Source organism: Aplysia californica, unplaced genomic scaffold, assembly GCF_000002075.1.
Source record: "Aplysia californica isolate F4 #8 unplaced genomic scaffold, AplCal3.0 scaffold00059, whole genome shotgun sequence".
Classification (NCBI taxonomy): domain Eukaryota; kingdom Metazoa; phylum Mollusca; class Gastropoda; order Aplysiida; family Aplysiidae; genus Aplysia; species Aplysia californica.
In genome coordinates, this window is record NW_004797329.1 from 130,267 (window position 1) to 148,937 (window position 18,671).

The following is an 18,671-nucleotide window of genomic DNA, read 5'->3' on the forward strand; positions in this document are numbered from 1 at the left end:
GTCTGCTTTTCCGTGGCTTTTGTTGTTATATGATTATATGTTGTGCCATGAACATACTGTGTGTGAATTGGAAAAGTGTATATTTTATTATTGGAAAGGGTATAAAATGCTTTTAACAATTGCAGGAAAAATGTGCTTTCATTAGTTTCTATCAAGTAAAGGCTTTGATGCATTTGAATTGTAGTGAATTGTTTAACAAAAAGGTATTTGTGGATGTCACTCGATGCACTGGTTTGGTTTCAAGCCCAATGGTTTCACATTTTAGAATTGAGTATGTAGTGTCATATTATATCTACTCACCATTATGATATCACTGCACTTGAAGTATAGCGAGGTAATATAAGTGTACTATCGTGAAACTCACAGGTAAATAATCTTGTATTATGTGTATGTACTGAATGTGGATTTGTACGTGTATCAGTATGGGAGCTTCTTTAACAAATTTGTATTTTGTTTTTGCTTGTTTTATTTGTGTTTTTCTCTCCCCGTTGTCATCACACAGACTAGTAGATCTGCCAGAGCGGTCACTCCGGTCAGTACCCTGTGCCAGGCTCTCTTAGCCACTCATTTGATTGTCTTGGTTAATGTTTCCAGTTTTGTTTTTTCTTTTGATTACTAATCTTTTATAACATAGCGTTGACGTCCCAATAAGTCTGGAGGAACATACATGGTTACAGCAGGGAGCCAGAATGGTTGCAATTCCTTTTGCAGGATTGTAATCCAATTTTTCAGTTGTAGTGGGTAACACCAATTCACTGTGGAGGAAATAAGAGGGAATGGTCTTTATTAAGTGTGATCAATAATGACAATAGATGGGAGCAAAAGAGAGAGCCTTTGGTAACTTTAAAGTTTCTTCTGTCAGTGTAAATTGCTGAATTGTTTCCATTTGCTTCATTTCCTACGTATACACATACATATTTTCATATATCTCTTCTATATTCTTAGCTGACATATATTTAAATGTATCAAGCATACAATGAGCAATGAGTTATAATCAGTATTCTGTAAAAGACCGGACAAATTGCATGTTTTGAGTGTTGCAGGAATACCAATTATTCAGCCTTATATATTATATTATGCTATCTCCGTAGGCTATATGAGTCGGCTTTTTACAATTTTCAAATGCATGAATTTATTTTTATAGGAAAAGGTGTTTTTTTGTGTTTCATAGCAGAGGGGAGGAGTTTTAGGTATTTAGAAAAACAAAATCTTGCTTTAAATTGTGAACTGATGTGGGAAAATCCTAGAGGTGGTGGAGAAGATTGTACTTTATGCAAGTCCATTTCCAGGCATAAAACCAAAAATTCTGTTGATAAGACATTGCATAATAATGTTTTAATGAACTTTTGTGTAAGTAAGAAAAAAATTGCGATTATTTACACACCTCCTAATGTTTGTCAGTGACTTCTCTTGACGGAGTCCACAGTGTATACACACAACTGTGAATGTGTTTTGCACCCTCCACACAAATGACACTTGCGCTGACAGTTTACCTTTCTATACTGAGCTTGATTTTCTTATTTTTGTCTTCCTCATATACTTACACATAAAAATTTTCTATCAGAAATAATAGCACAGTATTTTGTATGCATACTGTACCATACTTCATTTATGTTTAAAAAAAACATAACCTAAAAACATCAATCCTGCTCGTTTGAGATGAAATTATGATCTGACAAATTTTAGTGAAATAAAATAGTTTTTCCCATTTTAACACATATTTGTTAGAGAGATTTGCGGAGTCATTTTGGAACAATATTGGGTTTTGTCTTAATGCTGCTTGAGTGTGTGGGCTTGGTAGTTGTGTTGGCTGGAACAGCTGAAAGTGTACAAATATGGAGGGGCTTGTGGTGTGGGGAGACTGAGATTGAGTAGCGGAAGTGTTTACTGTGTTTGTGTGTTTTATGTTGTTGGTGTTTTTGATCCAGAGATGCATGGGTTTTTTACCCTTTGATCCAGTGCAGTGAATAGCAGTTGCTGTCTCTCTTCCTCTGTTATGTAGGTTCTTAGAGTTTATTCTCTTAGTTCGGTCTCAGAGGGAGAAGGGTAGCTTTGGAAATTGTGATTACTAGGAAGTGACATCTGGATATTAAAGCAGAGAGGCGAAGACATATTTTTTTGTATCTTTGGTTTGATTTATTCCATTTTTTTAAAACAGAAAAGAAAGATTAAAAATCACTTATGTTTGTATATGTGCATGAGTGTGTGTTTATGTGTATGTGAGTTTGTATTCATGCACAAGTAAGTGATGGGTTGGATGGGGAAGAGTCATCTCTATTTTTTGCTGTTGCCTTTGCTGAATTGTTACCTTGCATTCTTTTACAGCAAAGATTTTGGAAATCCACTAAGGTTGCACCTGTGTGATCAATCTGAAGTTTTGTTTTGTGGTAGAGTTAACAACGAACTGTGTTGAGTAACGGAAAAACGGTTAACAACTTCTCCTGACTTTGAACTCTCTTTTAATTATCACCTGATGTGGCTGTTCAGAAGTCTTTTGACTTTGATAACAAGAAAAGAAGACATTTGTGCCGACTATTGTGTTTGTTTGAAATTTGTGGTGGTGTTAATAATTGGTGGTTATTTTGAAAAAAAAAATTTTTCTTTTTTTTTTTTCCATTTATGATCCCACAGACTAACACAAACTATTTTCTTTTCTGTTATGTTATCTCTTCTTGTCCTCTTCATTCGAAAGCAGTAAGAATAGAGCATTGTATTATTAGTTTTCTAATCCACTTTTTCTCTCAAAAGGTTTGTGAAATGGGATATTTGCAGCTGACATCAGTTGTATTTTTTTCCGTCTTGACAATACACGTGTATAAAATTTGCCTGAAGCAGTGACAGATGCCATAAGAATAAATAGTTAATTGTTGATTATTGTGAGTTGCACAGAGGCTTATGGATCACTCCTCAGAGAAATTTGTAGGTAGCATCATATAGCAATCTACTAGCAACTTCTGTGTCTAAATAGATGAAGACTGTAAGAAGCTGTCAAGTCGTAGACGTGTGTTGAATGTTCAAGCTGTAGCCACAAGTGGAATACTTTGAACTTTATTGTGATGCACATGGAATATACTGAGAGCCGACCATTTTAAGAAAATATTAACTTTTGTTCTTCTTGCTCAGGCAGAGGTACTCTGTTATCTCTCGAGATGTCACTTTACTGAAGGCATAAACCTTTTATTGCTAATTTTCTGTTATATGTACTTTTTTTTTCTGTCCAACAATCTTTTTAAAACTTTTTGTTTAATTTTAATTTTTTACAATATTTTAGAAGGGGTGACCTTTACTTAGTTTTAGAATTCTTTGGAAATTTTTCTTGCAAACTACAGTAAAACTTTTTTTTAAACAGCCTATTTTATTAAGATTATAATTTCACTGTACTGTAGTTTTCTCCCTAGATGCTGTTTTGGTTTAATGCTCGAGGGGAGAGAACAAAACCAAGAACTTTTAGCTTTACTGTTTTCAAATCCGCAAACTCGGTGAAGATGTTGCCGTGCCTCATAGAAATGGATATTGACGCATAGGATATGCATGTGTTTGTCTAAAGTATGTTTATAGAGTTTATTTAAGAATTATAGTTCATCAGTTGTGTTTGGTTCTTGCGTTTTCATTTAAGTGGTGTGTTGGTATGTTTTAGCTTATATTATTCAAATTGCTGGGTGTGGTGAATGGCAACGTGGGAAATTTTAAAACGTTGGACAGAAAGAGGTTGTAAGATATTCCCACTGAAATACTGTATTTAACAGGGCATTCTTGAGCAGTTCTTATTCTTAAAGCACTGAATTAGCCCGCATGGTACTAAAATCCAAACCTGATGCTGATATTTATTTGTCTGCTGTCCTCATCATATTTTAAATGGTTAGAGATATTTTAACATTCTTGTGTTCATAAACGGTTAGAGATATTTTAACATTCTTGTGTTCATAAACGGTTAGAGATATTTTAATATTCTTGTGTTCATAATGGATATTTAAGTTTACTTTTGTGGGTGGTTGGCGGGTGCTTTAGTGTGGTTTGCTCTTTCTTTCCTATCAAATATCTATTGTCCTTATCTCTCCTCCTTTTGTTGTGTTTGTTACTCTCTTGTAACACCTCAAATCTGTGACACTCATATTACCTAATTGGGTTGTAAGTGCCTTAAAAAACGTATTAAAACTAAAACAAACAAAATGTTTACTTTCTGTAAAAAAAAATACCAGAAAAGGATCATTTGTTTCCTTTATTAGTTAAGTTCTAGCATATTCATGTTGTACTGGCCAAAAACTTGCACAGAGTAAGGCGAGAGTATTAGATGTATTATCGGTAGTTTCCCCAACTGACATTATACAATGACCTTTTTTTTTTTCTTCTAGTCTGAAATGAATACCCTTTTATTTTTTACTCATTTCCCGAGGGTGTTGTTAGAGATGGGCTGTTATTGTGTGAGAATGATGTTCTGATTTATTGTTTCTTGTTTTATCCTTCCCATTACAAAAACGGGAACAGACCAGCATTCAGCAAGAACTTGAAGATACAATGGCTGAACGTGAAACAGAGCTAAATGGTGTCAGAGAGCAGCTGGAGCAGACACGGCAGGAGCTGGATGGACTGAAGGGGTCGTTGAGCTCTGCAGAGCAGGAGAGAGATGAGCTGAAACAGTCCTTAGGGCAGTTGGAAGAAGAGAAGGAGAAGTGGAGTGAGAAAGAAATGGTAAGGACATTCTATAAGTAATTGCTGTTCTTATTATTGTTAGGTTCAAGTGTGTGGCCAGAACGCAGTAGGCTACTCCATTAGCTTAGTTGTTATTGTGCTTGACTACGGAGTGGATGACTCTGGTTCGAATCCTACCTTGGGTGTTCTTGAACTCCAGTCGTTTTGTGGATTTTTCAAAGCTCTCTACGCTTTTGGCTTGGTTCTATCGCAGACAGACTTTGAATTTGGAGGTCCCGTTAATAATATTGATAGGGCGTTAAACCCATACACTTTACTAATTTGCAGGATAAAGGCCATACTTCACCCTTTTTCATTCCTAATGTATATCTGTTGAATATGCTGTCAAAGACTTTGAGTGTATCTTTTTTGAAACATCCAATCAGTTCATTTTTCTTTTGGTTAAAGTTTGTGTTGTTTCTTTCTCTTTGTTTTTTTGTTTTTCTTATAGTTCTAATCTCGTTATACTATTTCCCTTATCTCTTAGCTGAAAGAAGCAGAGCTGGTCAAACTGACGCAGACCGCGGAAGAGTTGAAACAACAGCTGGAGGAGGGCACAAAGACCCGCCAACTTCTGGAGAAGCAGCTGCAAGACAGGGAGGCAGAGCTCCTTCAGGTACATCACGTTTTGAATGCGATTCATTTTGTATGTCATTTCCAGTGGGAGATGAAGTGATTCACACCCTGGTCTTTTTTAATTTCATTAGGCCAAAGGGCTAGAACTCATATGGCTGCTGGATCCAAAAAGTAAAGTTTCAATTTTATTTTTCTTATTATTAACGATCAACAATCGTAACTTTTTTTTAGCATCATGTCTTCTCTCTCCCCCCCCCCCACCTCGGTTCAAATGTCTTTTTTTTTTTTTTAAAGTCAATTTGAAAACTATTATATCTCAAAGTCAGAAAAATTGATTGTTTTTTGGGGGGTGATATTTGCAGGCCCAGGAGGAGAGAGACCGGCGACAGGAGCAAGTGCAGGAGAAGGAAGAGAAGCTGGACCAAGTCACGCTACAAGTGGACAGTCTACAGATGGAGATTGCTAGTCTCACAAACTTCCAGGTGAGCAGAAGAGAACATAACGTCGGCGAAATGTTAGAATCTTCTAAGCCCAAAATGTTAATTTTTTTTAAAATGGCAGTGTCTTAATCTTTGGTATTAGTTGCATGTGCTCCAGAAATATTTGGTTGAAATTCACATTCTAAATGTTGAAAAAAAAAAGATGAAGAAAAAATTCATAATGTAGGCACATTCGATAAAAGAATGAAACAGTTGTTTTTCTCTCTCCTGTAAAAGTTTGCTTTCTAGACTTAATACATTTGAACAGCATACTGAGGATAAAGTGTATTCCCCCTCTGTCTATGTGTGTCTTTGTCAAGGTAGGTCTCTCTTTCCTTGTGTAGGGTGGGTGGGAGCTTTTGTATAATCAGCACCATTTACTTGTTTTCAGTGTCCTTTTATCTTTCTGGTAAAATGTTTGCTCCCTTACAAAATCTCACTCCTTCGCTGTTATTTTGGTCTATATGTGTCTTTTTGTCTCTTTCTCTTTCTCACTTTCTGTCAGTTAGTCTGTCTTCTGTCATAATAGATTTGAGATGAAATTTGAAGTTATGGAAGTTTTTTGTTTTTTTTCCTTTTTTCAATTTCAGTTTACCATATTGCATAGCAGTTGGTTATATTCTCTACTACCCCTCTGTTGTTTCTAGTTGTTTTGATTTTTCTGGTTTCTAAATCTAGTAAATCGCCCTTGTTGTGTCAGCTTTCTTCATTTTAACTCGAACAAGCAAATGACAATCACCCTGCACTGCAGTTTTTATTATTATTTTTTTCTGTAGCAAATTCCCCCAGGTCCTGCTTCTGTTCTCTCTCCCTCTGTTGTTCCTGTCTGTCAATCTTACCGTTTGCACCTTCTTTATGGCCAATATTCTGCCCGTGTACTTCTCCCTACTCAAACTCAAACTTCGTCTTGTGGGTGGTTGGCGGGTGCTCTGATGTGGTTTGCTTCATCTTTCCTATCGAACATCTATCGTCCTTATCTCCCCTTCTTTTTTATGTTTGTTACTCTCTTGTAACACTTCTAATCTTCTGGCGCTCATATAACCTTTTGCAGTTGCGAGCACCATAAAACCTCTACTAACACTTTCAAAAACCTCATCTTGTTCCTGTGTGTCTGCGTCCACAGCAAGAGCTTCAGAAAGACTTTGACACTGTTCAGGCTATGTTAGATGAGAAAGAAAAGGACATGGAGAGTCTGACCAAAGAGCTGACTGACAGCAAATCCCAGCAGGAAACTCTGGACACTGTGGTAGGTTTCTTACCTCCGATTGTTTTAATTGTACTTTTCTATTTGTCTAGGTGGTCACTCTGCTGTGGTCTGCTCGCTCTACAGAGTGACTTGTCTTACTTATTCTGTTTCTTATGAAATGGGAATGTTATCATCAACACTCACTACAGACTGTATACATCCTTGATGCATTTTGATATCTTTGGCCTGAAGTACAGAACTGTGCGGGGTTGTTGGTTTTTTTTCTAAATGGAATTCTGTTATGGGCTGGGCCTCAATTTTAGCTCTGAAAGTGGTTTCAGTGTTGTGTAATCACCAAAATTTAGAGGTTTGAATGTCTTGAGTAAGATAAGGGATTAAATTATCACTAAATGATAATTGGCCTGGCCTGTGTGCATTAATAGAGGGGTAATTTAGTTGTTATGAATTGCAGAAAATAAAGAGGACTGTGCATATGCACTTCCCTAATTGTAGAATCTTTCATTTGTGTCTAAAAGTAATATTTCCTGTAGCTGGAACTGCGATTCTTTTAATGTTATTACATAATGTAAATATGGCTCTAAGCAAGACATTTATCTTTTTTAAACGGCTATACTTACTTTGTGTAAGATGTTCCGTCATCTTTACATAAAAGTAAAGAATTTTATGATCTTGTTGAGGAAAGAAAATATGTTGCTTTTTGTATACTTGCCTTCTTGCATGAACTTTAACAGTTTGTAGCTTTCACTGATGTTTATGGTGGGGTTTTCAGTAAAGGAACTTCTCCTGTGTTTGGTATTATCAGGGATAGTAAGGAGTTTTTGTATCTCTGCACATAAACCTGATGATACCTTGTTGTATCTCTAGGACTCATTGCGTCATTAAAAGAGATATACGTTACGTCATGAAAAGAGATATACCATACTCTTCTTGTTAGTCAGTAACATCTTTTGATGTACTTTTTTCTTATTAAACACAATCACACAGTGAAGATATACCTGCCACAAATGAACTTTTTTTTTTTTAAGGCAATTTTATATGTTTTAGTTACAGTTGAAATACTTGTTTTTGAAGAACCTGATACAGCTTTTTGAGACTGATTATGCGTACTGCTTCTCCTGTAGGACTACTTTATACGTGGTCTGAAGACAATTGTACCAGCATGTCATCGTTCCTCTTTACAAGTGATCGAAGACATGAAAACATGTTTAACTGTTGTTTTGATTTGTTTTATTATACGCAAATTACATTTTGATTCCTAGGATTAATCCATTTGGTGACGGGTTCACTCGCAACATCTGATGCTTTGCTTTCTGTTTCTGTTAGTCTCACCGTTAGATCACATGGTGATATATTTGGTTTACAGGTCCCGGCTTTTCAGGTCCATCTGCCTTTAAAATATTTATGGCCATCATTGATTTGTGGCCAAGACCATAGGTTATTCTGAGTGTATACTGGCTTGAATGTACACTTCATTTATGTACCATTTTCTTTGCTTATGATAAAGATTATTATTAGATACCTTTTAAGGTCAAATGTTTCTTTGCAGATGTTATCCTTGTTTCAGTATTAGTGAAAACAATTGGGAAGACCTTGTTTTTTCTTCACAGAATATTCTCTCTTTTTTTGTTATCCATAAAACTTCTGAAAAAATATTGTATAAAAAGTTTATCTTACAGGTAGCCATATTTAATGCGGGGTAGAAAGCAGGTTTTCCTGAATATCCAAGTAAAGCAAGATAAGATGAGATTTAATTTTTTGATTTTTATCCGGAAGAATTTGTTTGCTAGATGAGGAACATAATCATTTCTAATATGGGGCCAGAGCCATCACAATTTCTTTTTATGAAAAATGCTTTCTGATGAAATACATCTCATCCAAACACTTGACCATGGTGCAGGAGAACACAAGAAATAGTACCACCACACACCAAATACTGAAACCAGAATAAAAAATTGTTTTTGTTTTCTAGTGTAAAATCCTAGTTTTGTCTTCATGTTGACATTTTCAAAGATTGGATTGCAGTGTCTTTTTCATTTATCATTCTCATACAAAATGTGTCTAACGTAATAATTATTATTCTGAAGTGTTCAATGTTCCCCTTACATTTGAAAGGGGTCAACTGAACTGACTCTATGCTACCCTATATCTGTGACAAATGCTATTTGTGTTTTGAAATTTAAAGTGAATTATGCTTTTACAATTAAAAAAGATAAATAAATAAATAAATAAATAAATTACACATTATGGATCCCATGAGGATATTTGAGTTACAATGGCAAATATACATATAATTATCTTCACAAATAAAAAAACATACAAAGCAAACCGAATACACAATATTACATCAGTGCAGGACAATTGTACAAACATAACAACAACAAAAATTGAAGGAAATACAAACGTCAGGGACTGGAAGTTTTCTCACAATGAGATCCTTATGACATCACCTCGTGGTGGTGGGTGGTTGGAGGGTGCCACTGGTAGGTCCTACTTCTTTTCTTTCCCTCTGCTATTTCTGTCTGTCCATCTTACTTTTTCTCAGCACTAAAAAAATGACCATTCTTGTGTCGTTGTGCTTCTCTTCACTCAAACAAACATCACCTCATGGTCTGATCCATCGTGTCTTTCCTCTGACATTCACGCTTTGTACCCACACATCCCTGGAGCAGATTCAGCTAGAGGGGCTGGTTGCCTCACTGCGCAAAGAGCTGAAGGAGAAACAGAATGTGGTGGAGGAGAAAGAGGAGGAGCTTTATGAGCTCCAAGACAAGCTCGATGAAATGGTAGAGTCATCTGCTCTTGGCCATGCCGCTTTGTCTTTTGTGCATTTTGGTCGTGCCGTCCCACTCCTTTTGGCTATGATACGCTGTCGTGTGGTAACTTTAGCGTTGTATTCAATGGTAGAATGCAAACAACCAACTATGACCTTGGTCTAACAGTTTTGCTGTGAAGATTTTTGATTAATTGGTTTGTCATTCTTTTTAAAAAAACGTTTTTTCCACTTTAAACTCGAATAACTTTTGATAATTTTTGTTGTGTTTTCATTTACTGACAACCAGAACGTTTCATATTTCTACACTATTAACTCTTCTTTTCATTAAATATTTAAGAGAAAACATTTTAAATACACCTACAAGTCAAGCATGGGCATAGGCTACTGTATAAATGAAACAATGGTAATTATCATTATCGATGGTACATAATTTTAAGAGTTCTAATAACTGAATTGACCCCAAAGATAAATGCAATATGTAAGGGGCTCATTTATTGAGTGGATGGCACAGCATGGCATTCAATGTACAAGCAAGATTCTCAAGTACTCCAGTAGTGGCACTGTGTATTTTGTGCTGTGAAATCTGTCATAGCCCACGCTAGGCACAGCCTCCTTCTCTTACTATAAATCTGTTCCCTACATATTCCCGCTAGTCTTTACCTACACAGTCCCTCCCAAAATGCAACCCTTCCCTGCCTTCTGTACAGTCCCACCTTTTATTCTCTCTGTAAGGAAAATATTCTGGAATTTTATCAGCAGCTGTGTTTTTAGCTTTTCCCAGTAAATGCGTCTCCTTTGGGATGCTATTATAAAGCTATTTCTTATTTTGAGTCAAGAAATTTCCTGCTTTTTATAGCATCTGTTTATTTATGTCATCACAATAATTGTATGCAGACTTTTTTGTAGTTGTAATCAGTTAAAACTATTTCAAACAAAATGTACTGTGTTCACTGTTATTTTCAAATAAATGTTACCTTTTTAGATATTAAGACAATAATTCTAAAATTTCAAGTATGCTCACATGATTCCTTAATCTAGAACACTGGTAAATTATATTTTTTTCTCATCCTTTACTTTCTAAGATTCTCTAGTCTGCTGAGTAGCCTTTTGATCTTAATCTCATGTAGGCCTACCGATGAATTGTCCTCATAGGAAGGTCTGAATTATTTGCAACTGATTAGGAGAAGACATCCTGGTAGCTGGAAGCAGATTTTTATGATTAATTTGCCTATGGAACTTACTTCTCATCTGTCCATTATTTATTGGTGTATACAGTAGTCTCTGCCTAAGATCCTGGTGCTTTGGAGCAAGGAAAATGCATATCTTACCTGAGCAGGATTGCGCTCAAATCATCAAGGAGAAGAATCCACAGTGACTCATGGTCAGACCCACAATCAGTCAAATGATCCCTCCTTACTTTGAAGTGAACTGAAGTGATCACAGGGTGGGCTTATAATTTTGCAGAGCAAAGAACAGTTAACCTTGACACAAATATGTCATCTTAAGTTGATGAGGCATGCCATTTTCACAAAGCCAATTGTGAGTCGCAAGGTGTAGGTCGATCCCATTGCTCTTCCCTGCTCATGTCATAACGTACCATTGTGTTGTGACTGTACCAATTGAGATACAAAGAAAGGAAGGCAAGGTCAAGGCCAACAGATGACCACATAAGGCCAAGTCAGTCAGACAGTCCCCTAGTATGTGTACCAGTCTGTCTACTAGATGTGGGTGCTGAGCTGAAAGGCACGTGTAATGGTCAGGGAAACAAAGGCACCGACAAGTTCACAGTTCCATTTTATCCTGCCCGATATGGCCTTACCCATCAGCATGTGGTGTAAGTTCAGGCGGTAGGCGAGTGCGATGTTTGGGGGGGGAAAACATGTGTCATCAAGTTTACACCCTGGTGTGACCCTGTCTGGAGCAAACATTGGGGGCTTTTGTTCTGTAATTTATGATCAGAAATGTGGGATCTTTGCCAAATGTAGCCCTTCAGAGTGGGATGTTAGGGATAACTTTAGAGTTGTAGAAATCTTGTTTTCTTTAAACAGTGGGATCTTAAACAAACTGGTATCATAAGTGGTAGGATCTTAGGCAGAGACTACTGTATGTAATAATGTTCTCAGGGGCTACCCTTGTGCCAATGTCCTCTGTTTCCGCTTGCAGTGCACAGAAATGTGAATGTGGCTGAATCTTGCTTTACCTTGCACTGTCTTTCCTCCAGCCAACCTATTAGAGTTCAGGAAGAGTGGTTGGAGAACACTTGGCTTAGGTTCTTTCTCTACCATCCCTCTGTTATGTCTGTCTGTATATCTTGCTTTTCCCTGTGATATAGTACTGTTAATGAGTCAGTGTGTTTCTTTGTAACTCCACAACAAGCGAATTCAAGATTATGATCATTAATCAAGAGATGAAAAATGTGATTGTTGAAGATATACTGTACATTTGTGCTTTCCCTCACTTGACTGGCACAGGAGAACTTGATAGTAGAAAATAGACTTTGTTTTCCCACCTTGAAAAGTTTTTCTTGCTATTCAGATGCAGTGTGCAACATGCATGATCAGGCTATACACTACAGTTATGTTTGTTAACACACTACAGTTATGTTTGTTTGTACTCGCTCATAACACCCGCCCTCACCACCCCTACCCCCTTCAAAAATAATTTTAAAAACAAAGAAGCGTGCACATGCCCATCCATCTATACAAACAGTAGCAGCATTTCATATTCAATTGCTTATGGTCGGAGAATATTTCTTCAGTGATTTCATGACGAAATAATAAGTGTTTAAATGTTTACTTCAACCCCCTTCATCTCAGATAGTGCACAGTATAAGATCTGTCACATTCTGTAAGGCTTACTGAATGTTTTTTATGTCTCCCTTTTTATCTAATATTTATTCTGTTACTTTGTTTCGTGGCATAGCTCTTAACCTTAACATGCAAAACGTTTTTTTTCACTAAGGTATGAATTCAATTCCCTCAAAATTTTATTACAAGTATTTTCCGTGCTGTTGTATTTCCTGACTTCTTTCAGCTGGGTTTTTTTTTTTTTGTGTGTGTTTGTTTAAAAATATTTCTTCTTTTCTTTACTCCCTGAGTTAAAAATAGTATGATCTTTGCAACTGGTGAAACTTACAGAGTGGTTTGTGGTGAAATCATACTCATCAACTTGATTAAAACACACAATTCCTTCTATATTCACAAGCTGTAAGATTGGTACAAAAATATTAAACCAGTATAAACTCTTAGATTTATAAAGTCACTGAAAGCTCTTTATTTTTATCCATGTGCCATAAGTACCAAAAAAGAAGTTGTTTTTCTTACCATCTAATTGGCACTGTTTTGTAAGTCTGTTCTAAATGGATAATTTGGCAAAAGTTAACTTGTCATAAGTGGCAGAAGGTCACATCCAGCACCCCTTTTTGTCGATACTGTATGTGATTGGAGTTCTGCCTTATGAGTATTTTGCCTGTTATGAACTGTAACTTTAAAAAGAATTGTGAAAGCCTTTATTAAAGAGAATGCTTTTTACTACTACTCGTTGCTCCAAAGCATGGCACAAAAAGGTATTACCCCAAAGAATGTAGAGAAGGACTTAAGAGTCCTTTTCTGTGCAAAGAATGTTTTTGTCTAAGCCTTCCGCATGTTCTCATTTTATCACTACATCAATATAAATATATGAGTTGCTTTGGCTGATTCTCAAGTATATGGAGCTTATTTTATTTATAACCATGAGAGATGAATATTGCATGGGTCAATGTGGTTTTGTTGCAGGCCCATACATTTTGTTGTCCTTTATTCCGTCTTCATTTCGGGACATTTTGAAGTTAATTTTGCCACCCCCTCCCTTTCCCCCAGTTCACGCTCAGGGCATGTTTAACTCTGACAGAAAAGATTTAAAGATTGACACACACACACACCATAAACCCCCCTCCCCTTTTGATATTTGTCATCAGCTAATCAAAGGGTGATATTTAAGACTTTCAGGTTAAAAGTGGTGATGGTTGTCAGAAGTATGTGTTGCCTCTTTCCATCAATGAATCCTGTCCCTACTCCACTGCTATCTCTTCAGGGCGAGGCCAAAGGTGAGCTGGAGAAGATCAAATCCCAACTGTCTGAGCAGACACGCCTACTGGAGAAGGAGCAACAAATACGGAAAGAGTTGGAGGAAGCCTTGGCTGCAGAGAAAAGTTGTCGGGAAGAAAGTGAGAAGCAGAGAGAGGCAGAGGGGGAGGAAGTTGCAGAGAAGGTTCGAGTACTGGAGGGAGATGTGGAAGTAAAAGATAATAAGTTGAAAGAACAGGAAGAGAAGATAGAGGCCTTGTCGAATGAGCTGCAAGAAATACAGACACATTCGGAAAAACTTGAAAAAGTATTGAAGGAAAATAAAGAAAAGTCTGATTCTGAAATAACCCTTCTGCACGAGAAGCTGGAAGTTTCACAGAAGGAGTCAGGAACAAAGTTAAGTGAATTACAGGAGAAGTTGAAGGAGGAAGGTGCTCACACAGAGGGACAGAAGGTGCTGAATGAACAGCTCAGTAACTTGAAAGCTCAATTAGAAGATAAAGAACAGCTACAGAAACAGCTAGAAGAATTAGTCTCGGAGAAAGAAGGTGCAATCAGAGATCTTAATGTTCAGTTATCAGCAAAGGAAGAAAATCTTGATGAAATGAGATCAGTCCAGCTCCAGATGGAAGAAATGGAGTCCCAGTTATGTCTGCGGCAGACCTCTCTGCTTGATCTTCAGGCGGAGAAAGACAAGCTGACCTCTGAGCTTGAGAAGATGAGCGATATGAAGAGTCTGCTGGAGGAGAAAGAGCAGACCATCACGGAGATCGAAGCTCAGTTGAGATTCCGACAGACAGCCCTTCTTGATCTGGAGGCAGAAAAGGAGAAACTGTTACAGGATCAGGCAGAGAGTGAGGCAAAGTTGAAAGATGATTTAAATGAGAGAGAGAAGGTGGTGGAAGAGCTGCAAAAGAAGTATGATGAGCTGAAGGAAGGAATGAGCGAAGAAGTGCTGCATATGGAGCAGGAGATGCAAAGGAGTAAACAAGCACGGGTGATAAGAAGGTCGCCGGAGGAGGAAGAGAAGGAGGAGTTGGAAAAGGAGGAGATGAGAAACAGAGTACAGGAGTTAGAGACGAAACTGTTACAAGCGTCTGATGAACTTGTGGATGTGTCCTCCCGGCTGAAGCTCAATGAGGAGAGATTGTCCCAAACCGCGCAGCAGCTATCAGAACGGGAGGAACAGCTGCAACAGCTTCAGATTGAGGTGCAACTTCAGCAACAGCAAGAGGCTGAGAACAACAGCGCTCAGCAGCAAAAGTCTGCCGAAGCTGGGGTAAAAGCTGAAGAACTTGAGAGGCTGCTGCGTGAGGCCGAGGACAGAGCAGAACAGGCGTCCATCAATGCTGCAGAGTTGAGTCAGTTAAAGGCTTCTTTAGAGCTAGACCTGGAGGAGGTGAGGAGAAAAGAGGCGGAGAAATCTTTCACTTCTGCAGAAGCTAGAAGCGATGAGAGTTTGTTGGCTGGCACAGAGTTGTCCCGCATGGCTCGGTGGGAGTCTGAGCCAGCAGGTCTCGCGTTGGGACACCGAGACAGTTTCTATCTGCGTTTCCGCATGACAGAAGTCGAGCGCATGTCGAGACAGCAGCAGCAGGAACTAGCGGCCAAGAATCAAGAACTGGACAGAGTGCGGTCAGACCTGGAGACCTGGCTCAAAGCTGGCAAAGGTCAAGATGCTCTCAAGGTCACCATCAAGGTGAGTGACGAATGAAACTTGTGTGCCGATTTATATTTTTTTATAAAAAGAAGACTGCAACTAGGAGTTCTGTGTTTTAGCTTTATCAATTGTTTGTTGTTTTTTTTGTGATGGACATAATTCTTCTGTATGGTCTTCTTTTAATTCATGTTTCTGGCTGGACTTTCTTGAATGTGGTTCTGGTTCACCCAACTCAGTGATTCCTGTAAGTTCCCCTCCAACGGGTCTGATGTGTGTCTTTGTTTCTAAATTCCTTTCTATTCTCTCTTTTTGTCTCAACAAGGATATTGTTCTTTGCAGTGGATGATTTTCCCGTCTTTGTTCCATGTATATATGTCAAATTGTTGGGTGTGTTCTTTTCCATCTGTCATTTTTTAACATCGGTCTTTTCAATGTGAATCTGTAGTGTTGTGTTTATTATTTTTTTCCTCTTATCTTTGTCCACTTTTATTGTGACATTTTGTTTTTTACAAATTGGCAATTAATACACAACTCTGGTTTCTGTGTATCAGTTTTTCACAAACTTGTTTTATGGACAGCAGTACAAGTTCAGGTAGAGTATACATAGAATGCTCACATACAGTACTTAGACAATAGAAAGTAATTTAAATACTAATTACTCACCATGTTTCGTATATCTCTCAAGTTAGACTTCTCTGCTGCATGAGAAATCGTTTAGAGTAATCAAACATGAGGTGTTGGGTCTAAGAATGTATATTTTTGTTTTCTAACATGCACTCATTTCTTCCTGGAAATCTAGCTGCTTGACTACCTTTTTCAGCTTAATACGATTTTTCATCATAGTACAAACGTTCTGTCTCACAGGAAAAAGAAACCATCATCGTATCCCTACAAACAGAAATAGAAACTCTGAAATCCCATGTCGAAGAAAAGAATCGTCAGATCGATTTTATGAAAGACGAAATGAGCACCCTGACTCACTCAAGTCGTGTAGATCTGGCAGCAAAAGACCACACAATAACAGAGCTTCAGGAGCAAATCTATGTGCTCAAAAACTTCTCATCCGTGACACCACCTTCATCACCACCAAGGTCGGGAGCGACAGCGCCAGGGCAAGCTTTGTCCCCAGAAACAAAGGGGCAGATCTCACAGCTCAAGTTGCAGCTGCGGAAGGCTCAGTCTGGTGAGTCTTTTTCTTTGTATTCCCATGCTTGATGTCAGGGGTAGTTGAGTGCTAAAGAAACATATGTAACTGTTTTTACTACTTTAGCCACATTACGGTTTTGAAGGTAGGCTACTCTCTATATTTTTTTTAACTGTCAAGAGAATTTTGAGTTTTTGTAGGAATTAATTTTGAGTTTTGCCTGACCTACTCGTTGGACCACCACAGGATCTGATGAGCCACTATTTATTTAATCGAATGAAGTAGATTTTCTCAAACCATTCATATATTTCATTTTAATGTCTTTTGTGTAGGCCTAATGAAATATTTCTTGAGTAGGTACTATATATTTTTTATATTACACAAAAATGATTAGCAAGTAAATTCAAATTGTGGGTATACCAGTTTAAGTGAAATGCAATTTTCATTTCAGTACAAAGGAAAAGGGATCCATATTTATGTGAAAGTTTTTTTAAGGATATTTTCCTGAGATTGTTTTTGGAACTAAAACTAAAAGCTTGAAATTGAAAAGAAAGGTCCTTAACACCTGATAAAGACTGAACTTGGGAAGTATTTTGTGCGAGTATCAACACTTGTCATTTTGGACATCTTCCTGTTTCCCACTGGCAAATAAACCGTATTGGGAGCAAATGTGTATATGCAAACATAAGCATATTTTAGTCATAGGAATGCCTTTTCTATACTGCTGCACAAGTATAATTTTTGCTCCTGTACTTAGTACATTTTTTGGGATTGATGGAATAGTGTTGAACTGACAACTGTTAATTTTTCTCACCTTTATGCAAGCTCTGAAATGTTGCTAGGTTCCTTTTTATTTTGACAAAACTATTTCAAGTAAGGGTATCTTTCGCTGTTGCTTTTTAAAAAGTCTATTAATAAGGGGATGGGAAAAAGGTTTTCATATGAGCATTGCACCGAGGTGAGACTTTGTTTCTGCTGAGGCCATTTACTACCAGACTGAGATAGAGTATAGAATCTTTGTTTCCTTTGTATCTTTTTCAGCTCTTGAGGAGATGCAAGGCCGACAAGGCTCACGTCAAGAAACTGAGGACTTCGAACAGGCGGAGCTGCAGAGGCAAAGGGAACTGGAAGAACAGTCGAAGTCACGTACTAGAGAGAACGATGTACAGGTAAATCCCATTTGTGTCCATGATGTTGTCTTAACTTTGAGTGTCTGAGATGGAACAGGAAGCGAGGAATGCATGAAAAAAGTTGATTCAAAGTATGGGGAGTGTGAAAATGATCATAGTGTTTTGTACTCCCCCATCAATAGACCATGTAGGAGATAGACTTCTTCCACTCTACCTGTCTGAACCAACCCAAGCTGACCAGTGACATCATGTCCCAGCCGAAGAAAAGAAAAATGTGAAAATCAGTCTTCTCCCAATAATTTGTCGACATTTGAACATGGTAGATCATTCATTCAGCTTGCTTTGGTCTACAGTTTCTTTATTAATCCTGCTGCTTCCTAAACTATGTTCCTGTGCTCTTTGTTGCTCATTCAGTCTGTGAGGGAAGAACTGCAGGAAGAACACGAGCGACAAATGTCACAGCTCAGGTCTCAGCTCCAGCAGGAAGTGGACAGTAAAGTGGAGGAGTTGCAGGCTCAGCATGATCAAGATCTCCGGGAGTTGAGACAACTTCAGGTAAGTAACAGTCACACACGCATATGTATGGAGAGAGAGAGAGAGAGAGAGAGGGAGGGAGGGAGGGACGGATGGACGGACGGACAGTTATGGTTGTGAGTCGTTCATCAGGTCAGTGCAGATGAATAGAAAGATCTACACACAGAGGCTGCAAAGGACTAATTACTTTACCTTTGTTTAGCCAACTGTTTTGCAGAATATTGCAAAGATTTAAATATGACTTTTGAAGCCAGAATCACTCGCACATAAAAATCTAGGAACACTCTCCCTCTCCCAACAATTTTGGACCTACCAAATATCTCTGTCCCATAATTTCTTTAGCAGCATGTTTCAAGCACAATAGTTTGGTTGCAAAGTTACAATTCGTAAACCTATTTGCTTCTTAGTCATGATA

The 18,671-nt window shown here is 37.8% G+C and overlaps 1 protein-coding gene across 1 annotated transcript in view; it reads left to right on the forward strand.

Moving 5' to 3' along the window:
• LOC101862102 (A-kinase anchor protein 9) overlaps positions 1-18,671 on the forward strand; it is a gene marked incomplete in the record, with an annotated part of 176,565 nt that overhangs the window by 129,946 nt on the left and 27,948 nt on the right. The window contains 10 exon segments of the mRNA XM_005093187.3: positions 503-532; positions 4,486-4,689; positions 5,177-5,305; positions 5,628-5,747; positions 6,868-6,990; positions 9,621-9,734; positions 13,796-15,487; positions 16,313-16,631; positions 17,634-17,761; positions 18,137-18,277. Coding sequence (XP_005093244.2) covers positions 503-532; positions 4,486-4,689; positions 5,177-5,305; positions 5,628-5,747; positions 6,868-6,990; positions 9,621-9,734; positions 13,796-15,487; positions 16,313-16,631; positions 17,634-17,761; positions 18,137-18,277 — 3,000 coding nt within the window.